The sequence below is a fragment of the Pieris rapae genome, chromosome 17 (assembly GCF_905147795.1).
Source record: "Pieris rapae chromosome 17, ilPieRapa1.1, whole genome shotgun sequence".
Classification (NCBI taxonomy): domain Eukaryota; kingdom Metazoa; phylum Arthropoda; class Insecta; order Lepidoptera; family Pieridae; genus Pieris; species Pieris rapae.
In genome coordinates, this window is record NC_059525.1 from 5,397,110 (window position 1) to 5,416,272 (window position 19,163).

General features: G+C 31.2%; 1 protein-coding gene across 1 annotated transcript; it reads left to right on the forward strand.

Moving 5' to 3' along the window:
- Window positions 1-45: 45 nt before the first annotated feature.
- LOC110995686 (probable 2-oxoglutarate dehydrogenase E1 component DHKTD1 homolog, mitochondrial) lies at window positions 46-19,051 on the forward strand. Its single transcript, XM_045631816.1, has 19 exons — window positions 46-472; window positions 1,003-1,129; window positions 1,715-1,880; window positions 2,688-2,904; window positions 3,574-3,735; window positions 4,116-4,189; window positions 4,399-4,512; window positions 5,582-5,803; window positions 8,766-8,923; window positions 9,238-9,373; window positions 10,235-10,366; window positions 12,075-12,177; window positions 12,815-12,972; window positions 14,187-14,343; window positions 15,504-15,706; window positions 15,899-16,019; window positions 16,503-16,691; window positions 18,181-18,266; window positions 18,779-19,051. Exons 1-19 carry the CDS (start codon window positions 358-360, stop codon window positions 18,887-18,889), a joined length of 2,751 nt encoding a protein of 916 aa, XP_045487772.1. The 5' UTR covers window positions 46-357; the 3' UTR covers window positions 18,890-19,051.
- Window positions 19,052-19,163: the final 112 nt, after the last annotated feature.

The following is a 19,163-nucleotide window of genomic DNA, read 5'->3' on the forward strand; positions in this document are numbered from 1 at the left end:
GCCTATTTACTCAATAAATAGATTGTAGATAGCGCTATCTCTTTCTCAAGTCAGTTCATTATCAGCTGTTGAGCTGCGTCCGCGCACGTTCAGTTTGACCTTGATTCAGGCTTATTTTTAAATCTAATACTGTGATTTACGAAAACTTATACAGTTAAAAAGTTAAACTATGAATGTTTTAAACCAATGTTTTTAATGAAATTTGAACCTATACGTTAGTGATCATAGTTAAATTTATTCAATTACTTAAATTAGTTGTAAAATAACTACTACTATATTTTTCTCGCTTGTGAACTTACAGTATAGGCTTAAAGTCAATTATAAAGGTTCTGGTGTGAAATGTGGTGAAAAGTGAAAATGATTGCGTTTATTAAAGGTGTAAGGACAGCGCGTAATTTTAAATATGGAAGAGTAAAGTACCATTCGGGAGTAGGGGTGTTCGGTCATCGACCCCGGGAGGTAAATGAAAGTGGTATGTTATGATAAAAACAGCTGATTTTATATAAATAACAATCTGTCATCTGCAGTTTAGCGTAAGTTGACATCAAACACAACACAACATAAGTTTAATCGTACCGAATTTGATAAAAAATAAATCAGTGGCGCTACAACCTTTTTAGGTCTTGGCCTCAGATTTCTGAATATGTTTCATGATCATTTATAAATCTAATAGGCAAGTAGATCAGGTATGAGAGTCGCACGCTGAAGCCACTAAGCCAACACTCCTCCGAATTTGATTAGGTACTGCTTGAATTTATCTATTGACAATGCGTTTTCATCTACATTAGCGTTTCTTTCGAAGTAATCAGTCTTAATGGAATAAATATATTATATTGATATTGAAATCAATCAACATTAGTATCACTTAACATGAGGTGACCTTCCTGCCCGTTTGGCCCCTGTTCTATAAAAAAAAAAGAAATACATAACAAAGTATGTCTCATTTAATTTTCAAAAATAAAATTAATTGATTGCTTTTATCATGAAAATAAACCAATCCAGATTTACCAGAAGAAGTTGCAGTAAGGCGATACGAAAACTGCCGCGCACAGCAACTGGTTAACGCTTATCGCACATACGGGCACCTTCGGGCGACTATTGATAATGTTGATTACAAACAACCGAACAGGTATTACGAGGTTTTATTTTATTATTTATTAAATTTTTAATATAAATATCAATCAAGGCAGATTAATTTATATAAAATGATTTGATAAATACAAAAATTGATATCTAAATCCTATACATAGATATCATAGATCATTACAATAAAAATAGTATTTGTATGAAAAAGTATTTCTCTGATACTGTATAACACAGCATGTTATTTAATAAGGTTAAATTTTGTAATATGTGTGCGTATAATGGGCATGTAAATGGTCTCTGTAAAATCTAAATACAAAAAGAACAAAAACATGCAAAAAAAATATATTTCCAAAAATATAAATGAAGAGACAACAAGTACAAAATAGTTAATTCATACATGTTCTGGCTATCATTATGCGAGTAAATTAGTGTTGTTTGTACATAGAATTGCATTAGCTGTTTGAGGGAATATTCTAAAAGCTAGTAAAATAGCTTTATTTTATGGAAACATGTTTTTTCCTGTGCTTTACAAATGTTTAATAAATGATTTAATACAGTATTGTCAAATTAAGACATTGACGTCTACTGTCATAGATTAATATTCCAAGTAAAGTAATTGTCATTTCAGAAATATTAAAGAGCTGTCTTTATCACGTTATGGACTATCTTCTAACGATCACGTAGATTTGGGACTATTGTATGGTCATAGCGGAAAGCAGCCTGTAAATAACTTAGTGGAGCAATTAGAAAAGTTATACTGCGGCCCGATCTCATATGAGTTTTCATACTTAGAAGTGAGTTAGATTTATTTTATATATTGGACAGTAATAACGTAGCGATGTTTGTGCTACAAATGGTGAAAAACTTCGAATTTGAATTTCCTCAATAATTGAAAATAAAAAAAATAAACGAAAACTGAACAAGTCAAAAAAACTCACAAAATATACACAGGCATGTGTTCTTATATGCATGATAAGACATTAATATCGTTTCGTATACAAAGAATTTATTTTAGATTTAATTAAGAACCTACTTTTACTGTTTTTTTTAATGATGCAAATACATCATTTCGAAGCTAGTTCGCTTGCTAGCTTCGGAATCAGAAGTGAGTGACGGGTGATTTGGGATAAAAGGATTTAGAATTATGATTGAAAATTGCAAATAGACAAAAAAGTGTGTATACTTATACGCGTTAGAAGTTACACTTCTTCGGCCTATGGAAAAAAATAACTAAAATGCAGTAGTGATTAACGATAAAGATTAAAATTAATCAAAAAGATTTTATTTAAATAAATGAATGTATGTTAACCAAAATAATATGTATTTATTCACACTGTTTAATTGTACTCTTACGAAACACGTGTTCTAAATAAAAAAAAACTAGAATATACAACTTGAACAAATTTGTTGATTTCCATTCCACCTAGACCTAGCTTTACGATGTCGAATTTTGGTGTTGGTGTGCGCGCGCGTCGCAAAAATTCAATCTCATCATTTTTCTCCATCGTGCCAAAAGAAGCATAACTTCAAAAAACGTACTTTAAAAGTTTAATTCCAGAGTCAGCCGCCACGTATAACGTCACTTTAATTGCTCTCTTCAGACAGATGCTGAACGAGAATGGTTTGCTCAAAGAATAGAAAATACACAAGATGCGATTTCAAGAGACCGTCAGCGCCAAATCTTGAAGGAACTGTTGGAGACTCAGACATGGGACAAATTCCTCTCCACGAAATATCCCAGCGTAAAGAGATATTGTGGTGAAGGCGCTGAGTCCTTGCTGACTTTCTTTTCCACCCTTATCCAACGGACATGTTCTGGTATGTTACTTCTAAGATACCAGTTTAACTTAACGATATAACAATACTTTTACGGTACAAGATTGTTTATCTGGTTAATTTTGATAAATACAACCACGCCGTAAAAGTCGCATGCGGATACATGAATTTCCCTAGTTTAATATAAATACATAACCAAATCTTTTACGATTCCACGCCTAATGTGTTAAGGCGTTACTGTTACTGAAAAAAATTCAAACGTATTAAGTTGACTATGGGACGAGACAGACATAAATTCAACTCTCTGACTCAAAGTTTACTCGCGGAATCTTAATATCTCTCGATTTTTAATACATCTTTTTAGTTTATAAGAATTTTCTTAGTAAAAGTTATTACTTATAAAGCACTTAAAAGTTGTACAATTTCTTTGTACAAATATTGTTATTTTTGTTTGTATTTACATATCAAATTTTAATTAAACTCCCCATTGGCAAACCTTTTTTACTAAATTAGAAGATACCATAACGAAAATAACCTTTAATGTAATTCGAATCAAGTCGCGGTACGAATAAATCAAAATGCCTTCTGTTTGGTTTTGCAATTCCAATTACCTATGATTGCATTGCCTAAATTTTCCATTAGTAAACCCCATGAAAAAACCAAATATACAATTGGTCATGTAAATCGTAACGAAGCTGTATTATATTACAGAGGGAATTGAATATGTTACCCTGTCAATGGCACACAGGGGCAAAATAAATCTGCTGACGAGCCAATTTAAATGCCCGCCTGTCAAAATCTTCCACAAGTTTAATGGAAACCCAGAGTTTCCATTGGAGGCGAACGCTGCATGCGATATTGCTACACATTTAAGTACGTAATAAAATTGTCTTGTTTACCAGGTTAAAGGACTTTAATCAATTGTAATTTGTGGTAGACGTTCTAAAGAAGGTAATGTAAAAAATAGGAAATATCAAATGCAATTTAAAGCGAGAAAACGTCGGGGCAGGTTTATTACAATTGTTTCATTATTTCTAACTGAAAGTATATTTAATATTCTATAAAATTATATACATTTTGATGCGCATTTTCCAATGCATACAATTTATCGAAATGTTTTCAAATAGAAGATGGCGTCTAAGAACAATTTTTGTCAATAACTTATTCCAGGTTAGCTAATGATAATAAAGACTAGAAAATCTCTTATATTGATAGCACTAATCTTCAGATTTCAAGATATTATTAAATTTTAGGTGCTTCGGTGAACCTGGAAGTAGAAGGAAAATCAGTTAAATTTTCGATGATTAACAATCCTTCACATTTAGAGGTATATATCACAATTTTATCATAAAATATATTCTTAAAGCACTCTGGAAGGTAATTATTCTTCATATCGTCGTTTACAGAGCTAATTAACTTATTTCATATTTATAGGCTCTTTCTGAAACGCCTTTCTTTTTGAAACGGAAACAACTCGATTGGATTTATGTTACAGAACCTTCGTTTTGAAATTAAAAATAAATCTTATAATTTCAGGCGGGAAATCCCGTATCTATGGGAAAAGCACGATCTAAACAATTGAAATTACTTGAAGGAGATTACTCAGTGAATAAAACATCACGTTTTGGGGACAAAGTCCTGAATGTACAGGTAAAGTTACTAAACACACGTATTTATTTACTATTTCTTTCAAAGCATAGATTCAAATCCCAACTAATTTAGAATAAGATTCAGATCATGTAAGACAGTTCGCCAAAAAACTAGATATGTCAAATCCAATACATTTATGAGAGATTCAGATAAGACACTACTAAAATACTTCGATATGTCAAATCCAATACAATATTTGACATATGTTATTGTATACAGTGCTGAGAGTCTGAGACGCTTTGGCAAACTTCCGCGGGTATTGTTAAGCACTAAATCCACTGTTAATAACACCGTAAGACTTAAAGATTAACATTTTCTTATTAACTAAAACTTGGAGAAGGGAGAATTATAATTTCGAGCTATTGTAGTCGAATGCCCTTATAGTTACACAGTTTTCTATATCATTGTTATTATGAAATAAAAATTTAAACTGTATGTGTACTCATAAATGTGTAAAACCCAATTTAGCTTTACAGAAGCACTCTATGGAAAAATGTTCTTTGAAATAAACCCGTATATTGACATATTACATTCGCATTAATGGACCGCATCACATATGAATATTCAATGCACATATGTAAAGTAAAACGCGCTAGTAAATTTGTACTGAAATCTTGGAGATCTTCTACTTCGTTGGTTTTGAGTCTATAAGGAAATCTTTATAACAATTTTTAATAAACATTTTCTAACGATTTCTTTATTTTTGTTTAAGTTACCGCATCTGTCTTATTAGTTTATTGGACCAGCATTCACAGTTTCTAGGTTCGAAGACCGTTAAAAAAAGAATTATTTCACATTGCTAATCTTGCCTGCCTCGCAAAAAACCTACGAAACTGACAGAAATGTATGTGTCTTCTTATGTTGCATAGAGAGTAATACAATTATGTTACATTAAAACTACAACAAATGGATTCTGTCATACTTAGGGACATTTACAATTTTTTTTCATTTGCGACTTTTTTATATTCCCTGAAAGGTAGACAACACAGCTAGTTCCCATCATTTCAGATGTCCTATAATAAAGATATTTTAATAAAAAAATAAGATTTATTTATTTAATAATTTACAGGTACACGGTGATGCAGCATTTGCTGGTCAGGGCATCAACCAAGAGATGTTAATGATGTCTCAAGTTCCACACTTCCATGTGGGCGGATCAGTCCATGTAGTCGTTAACAATCAGATCGGCTTCACATTGCCAGCAGAACGTGGGAGATCCAGCAAATACGTCACGGACTTGGCTAAAGCCATATCCGTACCCGTTATACACGTGAATGGAGACCATCCAGAGGTAGGCGTGAACTATTTGACCGCTATATACATAGCATGCATGGACGTCTTGTTGTTGTGATACAATGTTAAGAGGTTACGAGGTCTCCAAATCGGTCTCGCAATCGATATTGCGATTGTTCTCAATCGAAATTTAATGAAAAAACTTCGGAATTGTCACTATTGGAAATTACAGAGTACCGACGCGGAGTTTGTAGTGAATTTCTCGAAATGTGTCCAATTGGTAGAATTGAAGATGGACTCTGCTGCTACGAAACTTTGTATAAATACCACTCAAATTGAATCATTTTATAAGTTGAAGATGTATTTATAATATTTATTAGATATCCAGCATTTCCACAGCTAGTATAACAATCATATCTAAAATTACTCAATACATAAAACCCATAGACATAATATTATACAAAGACATATAATACAGTTAACAATTATTATATATAGACTTTTACTAACACACATTTAAACACGTAAATATATGAATGAGTTCTGTATAAGAGTTGAAGAATAATCGGGTTATTTATATGATTTGTAGGCATCTTCTACTCAAATTAAATGTGTACATAGCTATATAGTGATGATAGTTGGCGTTATTTATTAGTTATTCTGAAGGTATACGATACATACATAAGTTACGTAAATTATTTGTATTAGACCGAGGAATTTTGAAATTGTTCGGTTTGTTTAAAAGACAAATAGTCTTAAAAAACTTGTGTCAAAACACATCTACTTGTGTTTATAAAAAATAATAAGAATTCTATTGGCGCGATTTAAAACGTAGTTCTGAGTGTTTCTTTATAACGTGCAATAAATACAAAAACAGACTTCTGAAATGATACCTATAACTATAACAGTTATATGTTAAACTTCGCTTAAAAAAGCTCACATAACAATTTTGTAATAAATTTCAATTGAAACCCAAAAAACTTTTATAAAATCTCGTATTATCTACAAATAACAATAATTTTAATTTGACACTAATAAAAAAATGTTTAGAAAGCCGTTAATTTAATTTTATAACGAAGCTTTTTAATTAGGCTTTAACGAACTACACTTATTTCACATTTGAGAGTGAATAAATATAAATAAATTGCCTTCGTTATCATCAACTTGTGAAAAATATATAAATTCTTTTGCTCAGTACTTGACCTTGGGCGCATAAATAATAATAAATGTATTTTAACGGTGGTATGTATAGATAAATGATTTTGGTATTGATTTCCTATTTCACCGTGCCTACTGCTGATAGAGGACGGATTTTCAATTTTTTATTGATAATTACATAGGCTGTGTGGTGTAATGGTTGCAACTCCTAACAGACATTGTGTAAAATAAAAAACTTGGCAATTAAAAATAGTGGCTTCTTTCTTATTCTCTTCCGCTATACGCCCTTTACTTGAGAAGTAGCAGTAAATGTATAATTAGAGGCATTTAGCATTATTATTAGCATATATGTATTTCTTTTTGACGTTCATACGTGTACATTTTAACCTAAAAGAATAAATCATTTTGATTTGATTAGTTATAAATTAACATACAATTATTTGTATAATACAGGAGCAAAGGTCATTATGATAATTATATAATCGTATTTATATTGCAAATAATTTATAGAGATTTACAAATATTTTATAATAAAATTGCTTGGATGAAGAAGCAGTGTTGACCTAGTGTCTTCAGCGAGAGGTATAGTCTCCGCACCAATGGACTGTCTGTATATGTGCGAATTTAACAGTTGCTCTTTCAGTGAAGAAAACCGGCATGCCTGGCGACACCGTGCGTTAGGCACAAAAGCCTTATCGTCGACTTTCCTTTTCGAAAAAGCTTAAAATAATTGAACAGATCCTAAAATCTTTTTTCAAGAACACCAAAATATGTATATGTGCAAATTATTAATAAAAATATATTAGTATTCACATGCGTAAGTTTCACACATAGAAGCGTCGTTAGTATATCAACCAGACTGTAAAAACATACAAATCATATTTTATATAAACTCATTATTTCAGTAGAAAGCTGAGACATGACTCGGAAAATTGTGATCGTTAAACCACCCGCGCGATCTCTAGTTAACTTAATTATCCAAGACCCAAGAGACATTAACTAGCAATAACTAAAGCCTCGTCTTAAAAATAGATTAAAAGTTAAATTATCGATAATTTAAACCATATCGGGAGTACTCTAATAATAAAATCTGTAAATGTCTGTGTCGTGTTTATTTTTATTTTATTTTATTGATAACAAGCTTGCCAACGCTTGGCACACTGTTACATTGCTAAAAAATCACTAAATACTATTTTAAATGTGACAAGCACTTATAGGCAAACATGACATACACGAAAACAACTATTTGACAAAACAAAAAAAAACACTAGTAAAAAAAATAAACTTAAGCACTTTTTTAGCACAACAGGTATACAATTTTTGATAAGACCGACCTTCTTAACTTAAAACTTAATGAACCTAAACGATCTATAAATTGTTATTGTTGTATTTATCTGTAAAATATATTCCAATCGCGTTCATATAAAATTAACCCTCCACCCGCGAAACCTATCTATGATCCTTTATATCCGTACGGTTTAAATTATTTTACTATACAAAAACAAGACTTTAAAAGTCACATAATACTGTAACCAAAAACTCTCGAAGTAAAAAGGCTTCATATTACACTATACGTCATTTAGATCTATTGTATCCTCTAATTAGTCTCCTCAAAATGTATTTAATATCGAATAACAGGGTAATTGCTATATAGCTTTCTATCAGTTTAAATCACAGCTACAAAGAAAAATTTTATGTACCCAAAGGTATTCATTTAGAACAGTTATTTACATCTCTTAGCTGTATTTAAAGAATTATGTTCTTTCCTAAGAAATTTTAATATCACCACGAATTACTAAATGTAATTAATTTGCAAAGTAAACGTACCTAAAGCATGTTTAATTTTAATTAAAACATTTCAGCTGGTCGTGAGGGCCACGAACATAGCTTTTGAATATCAAAGAATGTTCCGAAAAGACGTGTTCATTGACTACAACTGTTACCGACGATGGGGACACAATGAAGTTGACGATCCAACTTTTACAAACCCACTTATTTACAAGCTTATTCATAGTAGAAAGTGAGTATTTTATTGATACAAACGTTTAAGAAAACTAGGTTTTTATCCATGCCTATCATTTAATAATTTAAAGAAATTCGTTAAAAATGTTTAAAAAAATTTATTGTTACATGAAAAAAATGACATAAGATGTATTTTTGTTTTAAAATGATTTAGTACGGGCATATATAATATGCTCTAGTAACTGAAAGTTTCATAAGCTAGTTTGTGTTTTTATGTAATTATGGTTATATATTTGTTTTGAATTATTCCACATACATATGAATAGATAAGTATCTATATTAATTATTTTTAAGTAAGCCAATTTTTTTCAGATCCATACCGGATGTCTACACAGATAAGTTAATATCCGAAGGTGTAGTGTCTGAAGAAGAAGTTAAAGTAATTAACAGTGACTACCATAAGTTTTTACAGTCGCAGTACGAAATCGCAAACAGCTATCAACCGGAAGTAAGTATATTTTCACCATACGTGAATATTCCTAAGCCATTCCACCGGTTCAGACAATATTACAACAATTTTTACACAATGAGATAGGTCCAAATCGGTGGATTAGTTGTTGTTTGTTGTATATATGTATATTTACACTGAAATAAATAAGTTACTGTCAATAATCTAAACCTATATATTATGACAACATCGAAAGTCTATTCATTATTTACTATGTTCTGAAATACTGTGTTCTTATTTACAGTTAGAGCTGATACAGGATTTTATTTTGGGCAAAAAGCCAATTTCTTTTATCAACCCTTTTATATGTATCGTAAATATGTATTAGGTATATTATTATATGTTACTATATTTTTGGTGCCACTATTTTTATGTAATACTGCTGGAGTGTAAACGGTAAAGTCAAGTTGTTTTCCGATCATCACTATGTAAACATTTATCAGTATCGTTCACGTCAATAAATTTATCTTTTGCACATCTATGAATAAATAAATCATCTGCTTTGGTTATGTATAGACGCAACTTTTGTTGTGAACTTATATACACTTTTCTCTTTGACTAATTCAGTACAACCGTTACACTTAAATTACTCATGAGTTACTTATTGACAAACCAATTTTAAGTTAATACAAATATTCTTAAACATATATAATAATTCGAAATAAAATTAAATAAAAGTGCAATAAATATATTTCTTATATAATATTATTTTAATTAACACTCTATTGTAAACTCAGTACAATCAAAACAATAACATATTCGATTAGATTTATCACTTAAACCCATTGAAAAAATGTATGAAAAAATGTTTTAATATGTACGACATTTTTAATCTATGTACTATTACTTTTTGCGTTTCAGGTGACGTATTATCAAGAGCAGTGGTCTGGGATTGGTGCGGCTCCGAAGGCTGTAGAAATATGGGACACGGGGGTCAACACCGAGTTACTGAAAACTGTAGCTAAAGCCTCCGTCAGCCTCCCAAGCGAATTTGTAAGTTTAATCAAACTAATAACTTATTTGAAACTAATTCAGAGTTCGGATTGCGTGTGTATGTATTTCTAACAAAACAGTAAGTTTAATTATTGTTCTTTTATCTACAATAATTTTCTAAATTGAGAATTAGATTGCAGCTCGTCATTTTTAATTTTGCGCCCATATACAAGCTTACGCTTTTGAAGATAATTTTAAATTGAACTTTGAAATGTGCAAGTTTAATTGTTAAATTTATTACTTCTAAAGTACGATGTTTTATTACGTCGAGGCTTTACCCACAGAAGACAACAAATAAAATTATTTATAGTAGAGATTGTTCAAACGGTTTTGTTAGAGAATCGTTTAAACTCAATAGATACTGTAATGGTCTCTCGCTTCGTAATTCTGAAAATTTCGTATATTCCTGTTTATTTTAATTTCATTGATATAACTTTTTAAAGGTAAGACAAAAAGACTACATTATTATATATTGTTATGTTTAGTTACAACGGTTCGATAAAGATTCTACCGAGAACAGTATAAAGTAGATAATTTTGGTGGTAATTTACGCTATGAATTATAAATATATAATTGTTTTTTCAATAACACTGTACTAATCAAGCTGATTAACTTTAAAGCTATCCGCTAAACTACATAAATATATGCGAAATTATTAGGCAACGTAATTAAATAATATATAAAAACTTTAATAGTATACTGTGTGTCGTTAACTCTTTCCTATTATTATTTAGTAAGAGGTCTTAAACCCCGTCGCATTATAAATCTTCACTCGGAATTAATGACCGTGATGAAAATGCCATTTAGCTACGCTTTAGAGAAATTAAAATAAGAAATGATTTTACAGTTTCTGACATCTTTTGACAAATGAAGCTTTTAAACTACAACCATAATTTTCCAAAAGTTTATTAAACGCTAGAAAGTTCGTTTAAATATTAATATTGGTGGTAAAAGTAATTAAATGATCGTGGAAAATACTACTTACCCGTAGAACGTGTGTGAACGTGAATTTAACATACAAAAACTATGTCAACATGCGTCAATATTAAAGCAGCGATAATATTCTTGTAGGCAAATTGAATTCCAAAATTAATTATTTCGTTTGTGTATGTAAAGCCTGCCTGCCCTATGCAGTGTTCATTTAAATATGTTTAAATAGTTAGTAATTAGTGTACTCTACACTTATGAGAAAAATCTTCAAAAATACCACTTCAGAACAGGGCATTTAACACTTTTGATCAATAAGAATGTGGTGTGCGGTTAGCTCAGAAGTAGTTGTAGCAGTGAAATTGCCATAACTTGTACTCAGAAGTCAGTTCCAACGTTTTCTCCAAAGGGTTAATAATATTCCTTAAATTAAAGTACTTATAAGAATTGTAAAATATCGTTAAAACGACCTCACTTATTTTGCATCGTTTATGCAAAATAGTAAAAGTTATGCGCAAGTTATGAGCATAAGTTTAAAGTTAAATGTCCTTCAAAATGTTTACTCCTTCGCCAAATGGCAATTTAAGTGATACTCAAAAAAAACAATTTTATTCACTTCGAGTTGAATACAAATTCTCTTTATTTTTATTACATTATTCATCTATACCGATAATCAAAGATACAAAATTAAGTATTGTGCAATATCGTTCAAACTGCGATAATTTAGAAAAATTGACATTTGAGGCTACTTCTATATACGATTTCTTTTGCAAATTTACAGAACATCCATCCTCAACTTGCGAAGACCCATGTCAAAAATAGATTGAGCAAGATAACACAAGAAAAAGACATTGACTGGTCAACGGCGGAAGCAATGGCTTTTGGTAAATTATTAGTACATAGTAAAAAAGGTCTCGAGTGACGTCACAAAATTGCTCAAATCCATTAGCAGTTAGGCCCTTACATCCGATGAAAAAGTTTTGTACGTAAAACTCTTGAGACTTAGCGAAGTTAAATTTGAGCTTAGCATTTTTTGTGTATATTACAGCATTGACGACACGCAGGTTTATGACACGGGGCGCAATGCATTTCTGTATCATGCTTTTATCAGTTTTATTAATAGTTAGTAATAGTCGTAACTAATACCGCTTCCTCGATAAATGAATTATCTAACACTGACATTTTCTTAGACTTTGTGGTTCTTAAGATTAGCCTGTTGAAAGATTCAAAGCTTCGGTAAAGAATAAAAACTGGAAAGAAATGTATCATTTAATCTATATTTATTGGAAAAGTTTTGTAAGATCCTAACGAATTAACTCAAAAACTACTGAATTGACTGAAAATATTCGTTAGATTGCTTTACTATCGAACAACAACATAGACTACATTTGTTTCATATAAAAAGATCCAGCCATGGTCAACCTGAATGAATGGTTTGAATAAATGTATGCATGGTGCAAAAGTAATATACTAGTAATATACTAGTAATGAAGTATTATTAAATACCTCAAAAAATTCCAGGATCTCTTTTAATGGAAGGTCGTCACGTCCGCCTGAGCGGTGAGGACGTAGGACGTGGGACATTCTCTCATAGACATGTGATGCTTGTTGACCAAAATACGGAGACCATACACATCCCACTCAACCATATTGATGATCAGCAGAAGGGATTTTTAGAGGTCAGTTATAGCGAGTATATAAAACATCTTTTATAATTTTAAACGCGAAGTTATTATATTGATAGATTAATTTAAAACAAAACGAAACTTTTGAAACAAGAAAAGTTTTGATAATGGATTCGATAAACAAGTAAGATTAATCTATAGAAAATAAATAATTATAATATATAATAAGTAGGTTAAACAAAAAGCGGCAAACTAAATTTTACAATAAAAGATACAAGACAGAAGAATAATACTTGTATTTATTGTTAATTGAATTGTGAGGATTATTAGAATTAGAATTGACATTATGTACAGAGGTGCACGATTCCCAGTATTGGTTCTGGAAGTCATCCGATGGCAAAATTATGTATAGTTCAGTAGAATGATTCTCATTGTCAATTTGAGTAAAACTTAGTAAAACGCATGCTTGATAATGTTAAAATACAATTAATTCACGTTTACTATCGATGATTTAATAAAAAATCCTTTAAAATTATTTGCAGAGAAGTTACGGGCGATAAAAATACATCTTGTTCCTTATGCATTATTTATGTTCCGCCGCGGAGTTTCCAATATTTTACATCACAAATAGCTAACTCTGACGAGATAATTCAGTTTTGTTTATCGCAAAAGTTATTTATTAGCTTTGAAAGTCTGTTGTTTATATAATTATAATAATATAATATGGTTAATAAAATAATTATATAGTTAATAAAAAAACACTGACTGGCCGTAACATTACAAATAAAATATTATAAGGCGTAGTTAAAAATTTGTTTTTAATGTGGTGATACTAACGTAAACAAAAATAATATTTTCATACCTATGTCAAAAAGACGCAAGCATTCATTTATTCAGGTTGATTACATAATGTACACTTATGAACGTCAAAAAAGGAAATTTAATATATTTAAATGCTTCTAATTTTATATTTACTGCCAGTTCTCAAAACAAGGGCGTAGAACGGAAGGGTAGAATTGGCAATTAACTCTTACTTAATAAACGAAAAATCGGCGATTAATGTGGTATAAGATATTTTAATTTTTGCTAATATAAACTATTTTATATCTTTTCTGTATGATATTATTATTATTATAGAAGTTGATGACCGATAATTTTCATTCCGATCAACCTTTCTCTTCCTTGAATGCGATATGCATGAATAACATGGCACCGTTGAAAAATGTATCATATACTATCGACTATTTAAAAATTCTTCTGTTTTTCAGGTAGCGAATTCAATTTTGTCGGAGGAAGCAGTGTTGGCTTTTGAGTACGGTATGGCGTTCGACAACCCAGAAAATCTTTATATATGGGAAGCTCAGTTTGGAGATTTTTATAACGGTGCTCAAATCATTGTCGACGCTTTTATTGCTTCGGGAGAATGTAAGCTAACCTTTAAAGAAACTTGTTTGATCTTGTATATAGCTACAAATAGTAGTTTGTTTGAACTACATTATTTCACTTCTATGAATAAGCCTTAAACATCATAAAACGTGTAATTCTAAGTGACGTAAGCATGATATGAACAAATACATACAATTTACAAATTTTAGATTAAAAATATAGCCAAAACGAATTACATCATATAAACGACGAAGATGAGGAACTAATAAAGACAATGTACTAATAATTTATTTTGTGAGGTTCGTATAATTGCAACACGCAGTGTTATTATCAACATGTTGATTCAACATTGTTGCTAAACAAATGTTTACCATGAATACGAGGCTTATGTGTTAGACCCTCGTGATATTTATCAAAGACAAAGTATAATAAAAATACTCAACAGGTATAACCGTAGCTTTTAATTATATACTTTTAACATTACCAATAACTGCATTAAATAAGACATCAATATTTACGACTATTATATTAGTAAAATATAAAACCACCTGCCTTTCGTGAATTGCCAATAACTAAGCCTATATGCATATAATAATTAAGATGTGTTCGACCAATATTCCTTTTCCTATTCATTTTCCAACCGCTACACATTGAAACTTAAATGATATTAATATGTCGACGAACGTCAGAGTTTTGAATAATATTGCATATCGATTTGAAATACGCTTTATTCACTTTCAATGGAAAATCTACACTGATACTACATGGATTCTAGCGATATGAAATGACAATAAAAAATAAAAGATATTTTTGAAATATTTTGTTTAGTTTGTACATGACTTTTATATTTGAAACCGCCACACTGATTTGAATTTCAATAGAAAGCTTACATTATCCTTGAGTAACATAAAATCCAAACAGTGTAAAGTTTCCACTGAAACAAAATATGACTATAGTTACTTCATAACAGCCAATTAAGCCATGTATAATTTATGGATTAATTGGGTACCTGTTATCACGTATCTTGTGTAAAATTACTACGCCTATACGGAGGTTGGATATTACTGATATATGTATTTACTAACGAACTAATATTGAATAACTGAAAGAATGTAAAAAAAATCTTCTGTCGACTTATTTTTAGTATAGGATTTATGTTGGTGGCCATTGTTAAATATTCTTGTGTATGAATTTTCTAGCAAAATGGGTCCGAAGCAACGGTCTCGTGATGCTTCTACCTCATGGCTATGATGGTGCAGCATCTGAACACTCTTCCTGTCGCATAGAACGGTTCCTTCAGATGACAGATAGCTCGGAGACGAGCCCTGACTCAGAGGCTGTGTGTATGCATGTAGTTAATCCGACTACACCTGCACAGTATTTCCACTTATTGAGACGACAGGTAATTTGTATATTAATTAAAGTAAATGCATAATTGTTATTACATCACATAAGATATCTATCAAGACCATAGTCTGAATATAAAATAACGGCCGGCTATAAAAACCAGCAAAACTTGCAAGTGTTGCCAGCAAAAATAAGTTATTACTTTTGATACACTTCGAAATAAATTTTCAAACAAAGTTTCTTATAGGTAGTGAGGAATTACCGCAAACCCCTCGTTGTGGTGGCTCCGAAAATCTTACTGCGATCCTCAGACGCGGTCAGCCCACTTTCTGACCTCGCTCCGGGAACATTCTTCAAACCTGTGATTGGTAAGTTATTTTGTTTATTCTATTAGACAAATAGTAAATATTATTATGCATATAAAATCTTCAGAAAATGGCATTTAAACTTGGAAATATATTTGATTAAAAAAACCTTATTATTTAATTATTTTCCTTATTATAAAAACTTAAGGAAATTTATTATAAAATGTGATGGTAGCAACTATGTATATCCGACCCAGTTCGTTTATCAGAACGCTCAATCTAGATATCGGTGAGATTTGGACACGATGCGTTCATCGGAATGGAGAGGCAAATGTGATGGATAAGATGCTTAGGTATCTAGAGGGTACACGAATATTAAATTTAGTTAAAAGGTTAGGGCAATTTTTCTACGATTCCTATGCTCTAATCAAGTTGGCAATTATTTTTCAGTGTGCCACTGGAGAAAATAACCCCCTATTAATATTTTTGTAAACGCTCGAGTCGAAGCAAATGCGATATAACAAAATCGGTTATGATTTTTTGCAGGCGATACCATAGCAGATCCATTACGCGTGAGACGCGTCATTCTAGTCAGTGGCAAACATTATTACGAACTACACAAAGAAAGGGTGAAGAGCAAAATAGATGACGTTGCAATTATCAGAGTCGAGTCACTCTGTCCATTCCCGGTTCACGCACTGCAGACGGAACTTGATAGATACAGCAATGCTAGAAGTAAGTTCTCACTTATGCTCATTTCAAGCAATTCTGAAATGTTGTGTTTGGTATACGCGGAATACAGCAGTACACTATTATAGCGGTGATAGCCTAGTGGCGTCAGCGTGCGACTCTCCTCCCTGAGGTTGTCGGTAGGTTTGCACTATGTGAACCTTATAGTGCAAAGTAGCCATGTTCAGATATCCAAATTAAATTTATTATTTACTAGTGACCCGCCCCGGCTTCGCACGGGTGCAATGCTGATACTAAATACACTACAGAAAATCTGTGAACGTTGTATATAAAAATGTGGGTTATCCTTAAGAGATAGACATATACCATCATGGACTTTTCTGTAAACCTTTTCAATGTGTACAATACTTAGTACATTATTTTGATAAAACTCGTAGGGTTCAGCCTGCGTTTGCAATGTAAGCGGAAAAAATGTAATTATTTACGACATCACATTAGAAACCTCAAAAATAACAGTACTTCTCCACTATTTAATGGATGTTATTATACATATAAACCTTCCTCTTGAATCACTATATCTATTAAAAATCCGCATCAAAATCCGTTGCGTTGGTTTAAAGATTTAAGCATACAAAGGGACATAGGGACAGAGAAAGCGACTTTGTTTTATACTATGTAGTGATATTAATAATAATAATAAAACTCTATACATGGCAGAATTATTATAGGTTGTCACAAAATGCATCCAATGGTAGACTAGATCTACACTGCTAAAAACCTCCAGAAATAAGGCATAGCTACTGGAATTCTTTCGGTTCAAAGATATAAACAATAGGACCTAAAAAAATATGTCAAAAACTTTACGACTTTCTTCTAATCAAAGAAATCTATTGGACAGGCCAACCGGAAATGAGACAGGGGAAATGACGGCCAGAGTGCAATGTGCGACCAATTGCATTTCAACTTTAACTGGGTTATTGGAAATGGGAATTCCGTGTTAAATCTAATTTATTTGATTTATATTGTTAGTAGACAATATGAAATTGAACATCATTGATCATGAAGACAAATATTAAATAAATGTTTTATCAAAATAATGTACTAAGTATTGTACACATTGAAAAGGTCTACAGAAAAGTCCGTGATGGTAATTATATGTCTATCTCTTATGGATAACCCACAATAACTTTTTTGTCATTTACTTTTTACGACAAATAATGGCTAATTTTCGAAGCGATTTTAACCAATACAGCATTAATCCTTAACCAATTAAATACCTTGAATACATTGTTCATTTAATATAGATCTATACAGCCCATTGCAGCTTATTTAGCAGCGATAGAACGCGTATATTATCGGAGCTTTCCAGCGACGGAAATAACAATACATAATAAAATCCTGCTTTTCATCAGCATTGCACCCGTGCGAAGTTGGGTCGGGTCACTAGTATTATATAAATGCTTTTCTTTAGTAAGTGGAAACCAATTTTGAAAGTTCTTGGGTTTATTAAATATTTTAAAACGAATAATTTCAGAATTTATTTGGAGTCAAGAGGAACATCGAAATATGGGAGCGTGGACGTTTATCAAACCACGCTTTGAAAACATGTTGGGAAGAAAGGTATTATTATTGATATTATATTTTGAACCAAATCTTAAACCTAACTAAAGCAAACGTATAATTAGATTTCCAATTCATAGGATCTTTGTCCATTATTCATTTGTAATTATCTTACAGTTGCGACCATAGTTATTGGAACGTAAATCGTATTAAGATTTTTTAAGTAACTCTTAAAAAATCTAAGCAGAAAAAAAGCTAATGATTAAGTAATTAGCAGCCATTTGAATTTGTCAAACCAATATATTTTAATTTCCGTATTCGCAACTAAGACTACATAGTACCCCGAAGAAAGTCATTGTAAATAACTGGCCCTCACTTGCCTTAAATTTTTTTAAAAAAGCAATGTAGACCTTATTTTTTCTTAAATAAAGCCGCTCATACCTGAAATACCTAGAAATAGGCTTTAAGTAGCATGCTCTTAAAACATTTTTAAAAGAGGTATGTCATTTATCCTTGATATTAATAGAATTCCTTAGCAAACGAATGTCTTTAATTATTATTAAATATTCCAGATAATATACTCGGGTCGATCTGTAGCGGCTACTCCAGCGGTGGGCACATCAGTGCTTCATCGAGTAGAAGTAGAACACATTCTACGAGAACCACTGTACGACCTAAAGTAATATGCAAAACCTAAACCAGGAGTTCATATAACGATTGAAAAGAGTTTTTTGAATTTGATTTATTATTTATTTATCACAAATATATCATTTTTATATAAAAATTGTGTCATTTGAAAATTAAGAATTAAGTTTAATGATACAATTTATGGCTCAAGTTATATTATTGATAAGATGCATTTATATTGTTTTACATAAATGTTCGAAAAAGCAATGTCGTTTTTTTGCCTAATCCTCATACCCTGAACACAACACAAGGCGTAACTAAATTGTACCT